The 10,000-nt window shown below is 34.7% G+C and overlaps 1 protein-coding gene across 1 annotated transcript in view; it reads left to right on the top strand.

Moving 5' to 3' along the window:
* Positions 1 to 10,000, top strand: part of LOC137652706 (cell adhesion molecule Dscam2-like) — a 466,536-nt gene that overhangs the window by 367,280 nt on the left and 89,256 nt on the right. The window contains exons 12-16 of the mRNA XM_068386108.1: positions 4,438 to 4,579; positions 5,098 to 5,249; positions 5,613 to 6,054; positions 7,838 to 8,046; positions 8,373 to 8,487. Coding sequence (XP_068242209.1) covers positions 4,438 to 4,579; positions 5,098 to 5,249; positions 5,613 to 6,054; positions 7,838 to 8,046; positions 8,373 to 8,487 — 1,060 coding nt within the window. The remainder of the gene's footprint in view (positions 1 to 4,437; positions 4,580 to 5,097; positions 5,250 to 5,612; positions 6,055 to 7,837; positions 8,047 to 8,372; positions 8,488 to 10,000) is intronic.

The raw sequence follows: 10,000 nt of genomic DNA, 5'->3' as shown, positions 1-10,000 counted from the left end.
AATTGTGGTAACCCATCCGGGTACTGTTCAGATCCTTTGTAACTTCGTTTCAAAATGGGAAGACTACCAATATATTGAAGATTCCTTTCAGCAAATTAAATCATAAATATTTAGCATTTGCATATTTTATATTCCGTTCTGGAATTGTTAGGTCTACAATATGTACATATGCACATGATATGCATATTACACATCCATATATTAATGTGTATTTTTTAACGTGTCATTCATATTAATTTTAACACATTTTATACGATTAAGTAATACAATACTCACATAACAATAGAATACTCACATGACAACTTACATCGATTTGATCTTAATTCGACAATTTCTCCATTTCCATAAACATCCTTAAACATTTCCCTTGCATTAGGTATCGGATATCCAATATTGCATACCACAACCTGCAATTGTCCCTTGCAATCGTAGCAATGTGCCCGTCGCTCACCTGTCAATTTCCGTCAGTCGTTGCTAATAGCCAGCGAGGTTAGATAATGTTACTGTCTACCAGATTGTGAGGAATTTCAGAATAGCCTCTGGCATCCGCTTTTATTCCTTTATTCATATCTTTTAAGTGCAGTTTTGTTTTAAATATTGTTGTAAATATACATTTTTAATGCAATTGTAGTTTATTAGCTTTTCCTCCTCTATTGTTTCAAGTATCATGACATTTGTATTATTTATTCAGTTAGTTTTTATCTTGAAAATTGTCTTATATTCCGTTTATAATTTTTGGACACGTGTTATTGTGAATAATTAATTATTATTTTATAGCTTTTAATGTGTTATTAATCTTTGGATAGCATTAACAGTTTCTTTTCGTGGAAAATTTGCTGCCAGAAATGGAATATCGGTTGTTTTGTAGAAGGTTAAAGCATACGACGTTTGAATTAGAAAATGTATTATTCATATGCCGTTAGAATAATAGCGTTGACCTTTGTAACCAAGTATTAAGAAAGAATCATTACATTGTCGCGTTTATTATTCAAGTAAAAATAAATTGTCCAGTCTATAAAGAGTGAAGGTAAATTGTTTTATTAAGAGAAAGACTCTTTTAAAGGCAATTTCGTTGTTATAACGTTCATTATACATCTTTGTGTACATGTGCACGACGAATTAAGAAACGTTACACACAAGCTAAGAAAATTTGCGGGTGTAGACTGCCATAGACAGGCCGTAAATAGGTGGGTGTGGGAGGACATGTCTGAAAATATTTGTCCTGCAATGGAATACTTATGATATATATATATATATATATATATATATATATATATATATATATATATATATATATATATATATATATATATATATATATATATATATTTGTATATATATAAATATATATACACATGTATATGTATGTATGTATATACAGTATATATACATACATATACACATACACACACATATATATATATATATATATATATATATTTATATATATATATATATATATATATATATATATATATATATATATATATATATATATATATATATATATGATTCTGAATCCTAGAAATAGTGGGATTCAGCCCTTTACCATGTAGTGTATAGTAAACCTAATCAGAAGATGAATAGTCCTCGAGTTTTGAAAGTGTGGAGAGGTGGTATAGATGAGAAGAAAGGTTTGATAGCTAATTTATTCAAGGAGAAAAAGTTCTATATTTTGACAGTGAAACAAAAGGGAAAGAGCAGTTCTTACAAGAATGGAAAATTCAAAGTGCGAATGTTTCTCGATTAGCTGGAATAGGACTAATGAAGGATTAACGTTGTAGTGTTAGGAAGGTTCTTATCTTGGGGCAGGTGAAAGAGTACAAATGTGTTGGTCCAAGGATTGAGTGCAGAAGGAGGAAGGTTTGTGATAGTGGGTATTTTAATGTATAGTTTAGTGAATGAGATGGACTTTTTTTAGACTGGAGTTCCATGAATAAAGTAGAGGGGAGAGTCATATGTAAATGACTTTAGACAGAGGTTTGATTTTTGGGGGGATACACGTTTTCTTCAGGACATGCATAAGTATACCTGGGAAGCAGAAACTGGCAAGGAAAATATCTGCTACGTTAATTGTTAGTTTACTGTTGATGAAAGAGTAACTTGCATAATATAATTGCGAGAAGAGGAGTGACTGAACGTTTATTTAGTTGAAGCAAAGGCTAGGATACATGCAAGATTGAGAGATAAGTGTAAAATTTTGGTTGCAAATGTAATTAAGGTAAGTCAGTTGAATAAAAAAGGAAGTGTGATGGCCATATTAAAAGATAAAAGAGTGAAATGTGTTGTGGGAATAAAGAAATGGAAAAAGGAGTTAATAGGCCGTATTTGAATTTCCCTGATAGGGTCATGGAATTAGCAGGGAGCGTTTGTGAGTATGAGAGAGTAGGAAGAGGGAATAAGAATACTAAAATCTGGGGAAAAGATATTACTGGTTCAGTTAATAAAAAAAATTACTCGCATTTATATTATGGAATAGATCAGGCTCAGACATAAATAGATTGATAGGGTAGTCAATAATAAAGTGAGATAGATAAAGATAGTGTGTAAGAGATTACGGGCCAACCAAGGGAAAGGCCCGTGCCAACAACAAGTGTTGGCTTTAATACCCCAAGAAGAAGAAGAAGAGATCAGATGGGGCGAAGATGAATGAGGACCACAGAAAGATTAATAATTTGTGTTACAGGGAAGTAAATGCAGAGAGAAAAGGTATATGAAAACATATCTGAAAATAAACTATCAAAATGGACAAATGCTGTCGAACGTGGATACAGTGCCGAGTCGGTGTGGTGAATATTTCTTAAAGTTTGCTTAATGCTGGGCTAGAAGAGAGGCAGAGCTGAGTGATGGAAGACTGGATGATTCATAAAAAGCTGATAATTCTTATGGTAGTGACTGTTTAGGATGCAAGATAGGCACTAGAAGTTGATGTGATTAGAAGCGAGATGTTGCAGTATAGTAATGTTTGTGGGATTGATTGGCTGACCATTGTTTGTAAGGTATGCCTGTAGCCGCAAAAGGTTCCAAAGAACTAGTGAAATGGATATTTTTTCTACTTATGGTAAAAATGATAAAGGCATTTGTAAGAATTATAGGGACATGATACTAATGTCTTTTTTTTATTTCTGATTTTAAAAGAACACCCAACATTCTTATCATATATCTAAGGTGGAATCCTCGTTGCTTAACTAAGTTTCTATTTACATTAATTTGCATAAGTAATGGGCAACCTTCTTCGACTACGTTGCATTCAATGTTCATTACAACAGCATTTATTAAATTAATTTACTGCATTCACGGGGACTGCTTCAAAGTCCCAAGTTTACCATTCCATTTACGCACCATGAAATAAACGGCTTAATCTTGATGCTTTTGAATCTACATAGTTTCTTAATTGGTTTTATGCCATGAAATGTTTTTATGAAATATGTAATTTTAATAATTTTTGTGGAGCTAGTTTCTATTTCCCCTAGCACTTCTTTTACATGTCACGGAATGGCTAAGAGTCTTTTGTGTCATTAATATTATTTTGGATAATGATAATTTGAACTTGAAATCTTCCTAATTGTTATTTTGAATATCATTACTGTATTTATATGATTAAATGAACACAAATCTCTTACCAAATTTCATTCACTTTCGCCTAATGTAAACAACCATTGACCTAACCTTTCATCACTTATTATCCCATTGATATTGTCATCCCCTGTCGTAAAATCGCCGGTTGCAATATCAAGCCATCTCCTCAATAGCATAACTGTATTGCTTCCCCCTTTTGAATACTTTCATTTATTATTTCACTGTTCAAAACTGAAATTGGATCCCGGGGAGATTTCAGACGAGTATTTTACATGGAACTCGGATGTTGTTTCATCAAATTTATTATGTTGTTCAAAAGGGCAATAGCGAATGTAGTGCTTCTCGTTCAGAGGAAATCCGTTTTATATTTATTTGCTGGGAGCATTATACCATTACAGCAAGGTTTTTTTTTAATTTGGTAGATTGCCACGAGAGAGAGAGAGAGAGAGAGAGAGAGAGAGAGAGAGAGAGAGAGAGAGAGAGAGAGAGAGAGAGAGTTTGTTTCCCGTAGCTGGGCTTTATATTGCAGCTGGTGCTATATTACACGCTTATTTACTTAGAGAGAGAGAGAGAGAGAGAGAGAGAGAGAGAGAGAGAGAGAGAGAGAGAGAGAGAGAGAGAGAGAGAGAGAAGCCTCTCCTTCTCCATTCTTTAAACTAAAATCAAATCTCTCTTTATAATATTCATTTTATGCCTTCTACAAATCCATGAATTTTATTTAATGCTTTCTACAAAGTCCTGTGTTATAACTTTTTTTTTAATGTTGATTTGATTCCTTTTACAAATTCATGATTTTTATTAATGCTTTCTACATAGTCATATGTTATTGTAACTATTTCTTTTCTTAATTTGTCACAGCTGCGCCGTATTTCACGGGAGGCCGAACTTCCATAGACGTCAGGGCAGGAGAAATGGCCATCCTGGACTGTCGAGTAAGGGGCGACCCTCCTCTGACGGTGACTTGGTCCCTCAGGGGGGCTTCGCTACGTCACTCGGGAAGGTATTCAACTTACTCTTCCTCACGTTTACATTCTGTTGGGCTTCTTTATATTTGGTGGGATGGATTTGTGCGTATGGAAAATTTAGTCTTTTTTCCCCCCATGCAATCAGGGTGGATATTATGCTGTTTTCATTTCTTCAATCACAGCAAAAAACATTTTTCGGTGTATTTTTATTTTAGAAATACGAATGTAAACAATTTCATGTAGATGTGTGTTTATGTGTTTGTATAAATACACACATGTATGTATATATATATATATATATATACACATACATACATGTGTGTGTGTTCGTGTCTTTTTTATAAATATTTACATATATAAGTTTATATACATAATTAAATGTACAGTGCATATATTTTTGGGTATTTCTACTCAAAATCTTTGAGCTAACTAACTAAATAACGCCGTTCCTCACGCCTCTTCACTGAAACATCTGTGAACATACTTGAACGAAAATAGATATAAGTAAGGACCTTGGCAGATTCATAACTCAAGTATCTCCTATGCTTTTCAGGTACAAAGAGAGTGTGTTCACGGAGCCAAGCGGGGACACGATGGCAAAGCTGGAGATCTCATCTGTCATCCAGTCCGATGCAGGAATTTACACCTGCACTGCTCACAACACATATGGTCGAAATTCCAATACCATAACCATCAATGTCCACGGTAGGGTGGTCGTCGGTGTTTACCTTTCTTAGTTTTGACAGTGCGCAAATATCAGTCAGGAAACCAATTGAGATCTGTATATGCGTGTGTATATATAAATAAATATTACAAATAAGTGTGTGCATTTATATACTCGTATATATACAGTATAGTATATACATGCATGCATACAGTATAGTATATACATGTATGCATACAGTATAATATATACATGTATGTATAAGTTTGTATATGAGGACGTGTGCTTGCAGAGTTGGTATACATAATTAAAACCTGCTATTAACGACAATGTATATATTTCTAGATTGTGTACATTATAAGTTTGACCACCTAACAAATAGACGTTGGCACATATTCCGACAGAGCCTCCCTCAGCCCCGCGTGGACTGCGTGTTGTAACAGAGGGATCGAGGGCAGTGAGAGTGTCTTGGTCTGCCCCAGAACCTGCCCCGTCCTCGTACGTCCTGCAGTTCCGCCGCACTCTGGATGGGTGGGGCGAAGCCAGAGAGATTACTGTGCAGGCTGGAAGTGTCTCATCTGGGATAGAGGTCTCACCCTTGATGCCAGCAACTGAGTATGTGGTCAGGGTCGTGGCAGTCAACCATCTAGGAAGGTCACCCCCTTCAGAGGACCTGAGGTTGATTACCTCAGCTGAAAAGCCAGGGGCTCCTCCCAGAGACTTGAGAGTTGAAGCTACGGGAGCTAGGCAGGTCAGGGTCACTTGGAGACCTCCTTCGCGAGAAAGTGCCCATGGCACCATTATTGGGTATTATTTGGGTTATGCCCCAGTAAACAGACAAGCAGGGTAAGTAGTGAAGTTCCTCTCTCTCTCTCTCTCTCTCTCTCTCTCTCTCTCTCTCTCTCTCTCTCTCTCTCTCTCTCTCTCTCTCTTGTAAAATAGTGTTATGTCTTAAAATGACTCAACCTTGGTTGTGAAAAACGGTGGGTGGTCTTTTTGTCCGATGTCACTTCGTCCGACGACACTTCGTCCACGTCTTTCTGTCCAATGTCTTTTCGTCCGATGGACTTTTGGTCCAACGACATTTGGTCCAAATTCTAAAGAAAACAAGTGTTTTAAGGGATTGTTATTACTGTTTACTTCACTTCTGTGTTAAAAGTTTATATCTTATGGGACATTCAAAATTGTGCCAGAACAGTGGTATCAACTATTTTGCATTCATGTGCAAGTTAATAGTAACAGTTTCTCACGGGTTTTTGCATTACTGTCGAATAAAACCAGGTAGACATGTGAATCAGCTTTCGAGCAATTGAAAATTATGCAACCTAATGTAGATCCATTTGATCTCATGGCAGATTTCGAAGTTACGATTCATAAGTCATTTAATTCAACATTCCCTAATTCATCTATCGTTGCATGTTTGTTTCATCTGGGGCAGTCCATATTTAGAAGAATTGTTGATCTACTGTAGGTCTCAAAGAAAAATATAACAAACACTCTGAATCCTGTCTTTAATTTATATGTTTTTTCTGCATTAGCATTTCTCTGTACTGAAGATGTTGAGGGATTGATAGACGATGACGAAATACCTTCCGAAGTAATTGCTTACTTTGATGTGACTTACATGAGAGTCGTAAGAGGGCGTGGTGCGAGACGGAGAGATCCACCTATCTTCCCAATAGATGTATGGAATGTTAATGAGCGTATTGTTCAAGATTTACCCAGAACAATCAATGCTGCAGAGGGGTTCCATTCTGCTATAAAACGTTCAGCGGGTGGAGCCCATTTGAACATTTGGAAATTCATCAAAACCTTGAAGGAAGAAGAAGGATTTATTCAAGGTCAAATGACTCAAATGTTTCGAGGATATCCGTCAAATTCTTCTTCACGATATCAAAAAATCACCGAACGTCTCAAAAGATTGGTAACTGGATATGAGTCAACGAGGAAAACAGTTTTTGAAGAGTCTGGCATAAAATTTGCACCAATTTTAAATAATCATTCTAATTCGGTTTTTTTAATCATTCATTATTTTACATATGTGGTACTATTAAAATCATCAACTTTTATTCGCTTTTTTTTTTATTTTCACTTCATATGTTATTTCTTACATTTCTTACCTTTAATACTCGAATCAGCTACGCTAAAAAGTTATTATTCCGCAAAGAGTAGTTATATTATGTTGAGCATTTTATCTTCAATTCTATACTGTCAGACACTTCCATTTAATTTTACTTTCTTGACTAGTTATTTCCAATCCTGTACTTTGGATTTTGGCAATTAATTATTATAAACAAGGGAGAAAGAGGTCCTTACAAAGTTTTATTTTCTTTTGGGGGAAGTTATGGATTGGCTAGGTTTTTTTCTTTTTTCTTTTATGGGTTCAAACGATTTAAAATTGGACCAAATGTCGTTGGACCAAAAGTTCATCGGACGAAAAGACATTGGACAAAAAAACGTGGACGAAGTGTCGTTGGACGAAGTGACATCGGACAAAAAGTCGGTACACGGTGAAAAACTGCTGAATTTTTTTCTTTTTCTAATTTTTCAACTTAATCTTTTAGAATCCAAAAAGTAATATACAGTATTATTTAAACCTCATCCTAATTGATATCTTCTCTCTCCTTAGTAGAACGTCTCCTGCCGGCACACAGTACAACTTTACCACAGTGGAGAATTCCGAAGGAATCCAAACTGGCTTGGAGGGAGAAGGTCCCTGGGTCGTCACTGTGAAAGACCTGCGACCTTACACGGATTATCAGCTCGTGGTTCAGGCCTTCAACGCGGAGGGAGCAGGTCCGCTGAGCCCTCCGGCTACTGTCACAACAAGGGAGGATGGTAAGTGGCAGGAACATTTGTTGGAACACATTTTTAATCTTGATATTTTATTTCATTGTGTAAGTGACTGTTGTGTTGTGAAGCTAGTATATTCTGGGTATTATTTAATTGTTACTAGATTAATTTCATTAAATATACCTATTAAGCATAAGGGTAACAATACAAATTGTAAAACAATCTTAACGTTTACTGTAGATACAAATATGTTAAGTCTCCTAGATCCAAGTTTTTTCATCATTTTTGAAATGAAATATAAATTTAATTTGTGTTTCAAGTTCAACGCAAGTCCTGCTAATAATAATATTTTTTTTTTTTTAAATCTAAAGCTCCCGGAGGCCCACCGAACGACCCACGGTGTGTAGGACTCTCCTGGGACAGCGTCCAGATCACGTGGGTGCCTCCGGAACCTCATCTTCATCATGGCATTGTTAGAGGATACAAGTGAGTTGGCAGTTTTCCTTCCAATGATTTGTTGCTTTAGTACAGTTTTCATTTATGAGTGAAGGTAATGACATGATATATCATAGATATGGATTTTAAGTTGTTGAATTTTATACATGTCTTTTAATTATATTTAGATGATCACACAATCATGCGTGTAATATATATATATATATATATATATATATATATATATATATATAATATATATATATATATATATATATATATATATGTGTGTGTGTGTGTGTGTGTGTGTGTGTAGGTGTGGGGTGTGTGCGCGCGCGCATAAGAGTAACTGTGCCCAAAGAGCGTGTGTATATATGTGTATATATATATGTGTGTGTGTGTACTGTGTATATAAAATTTTGACATTTCCTACTGTTTGTTCATAACTTTCCCAATACTGGATGAGGTATCTCGCAATTTCTATCTTACTATTTATCATAAGTTGAATACCACTCGTTAGTCGAGAGAAGTTAAACTATACAATTGACTGGTCATTATCTGTTTTCCCAAATGTTATTTATTTTCCTTTAGATCGTTTTCCGTAGGTTAATCAATAACTGGTCTCTGGAATTTTCTCGAGTACGTTCTGGGATTTATATCATTAAAGATATGTCTTCCAAAAAGTTTAATGAGACAAAAGAGTAATGGTCTTATGGCTTGGCTTTATGGAAGTACCAAGAACAGGATAGGGTTTTGACGACCCAGCTCTTGAAAAAATAAAAAAATCAAATGAACACGTTATTTTGTTTGAGTGATGGGATGTACAATAGTTCGTATATTGAATATACTGTTTTTACGTAGAAGCGGGCACCGCATAGATCTTTCTTAGTTAAGACCTCGATTGGTTTAAATGTAATGTGGAGATACGAAAAAATAAGAGATTTTATTCATTGCTATATCTTGCTACATTTATCATTAATCAACAATAACCTTACTTACTCTTGTTAGTATCATTAAGTTCATGACTTATCGAGTAATCTCGTTTAAATGTACAAAAGAAAAAATAAACCCTAGTTAAAATATTAGATGTGATTGAAACGGCCATATATCATTAATCCACCGTTTTTAGACAATAAATCGGTTATAGTTCATGATTTGATTTTTTTTTTATACACTACATAATTACAATGTTTTGCTGGTATTTTCCCCCATTTTCATCTATGATCATTCTCAATAACAATACTTTAGGATGAGACTTTCCTATATCATATGGCAATATGTCTTTTTCGTCTGCTATATAAGCATCCAAAATGGTAATACATTTTCAATTGAATATGAGATGAAATAATGTAGAAGTTATCCCATTGTTTATTTTTAGTTTACGCCGTACACTACTTGAATAATTGGCCTTAAAAAAATAAAATTTATTCTGATGAACACTGAGCCTTTTTTATTTTTTTGACATTCACATTTTTCAAAGGTCGGGTTTTGAGTGTTTATTTTAAATGTTAATGGAATATTTGGTGTCATAATGTTTTTTTTCCCTAATAAAGATATTATTATT

Source organism: Palaemon carinicauda, chromosome 14 (genome assembly GCF_036898095.1).
Source record: "Palaemon carinicauda isolate YSFRI2023 chromosome 14, ASM3689809v2, whole genome shotgun sequence".
In the NCBI taxonomy this organism is placed as follows: domain Eukaryota; kingdom Metazoa; phylum Arthropoda; class Malacostraca; order Decapoda; family Palaemonidae; genus Palaemon; species Palaemon carinicauda.
This window is presented reverse-complemented; position numbering and strand designations above follow the sequence as displayed.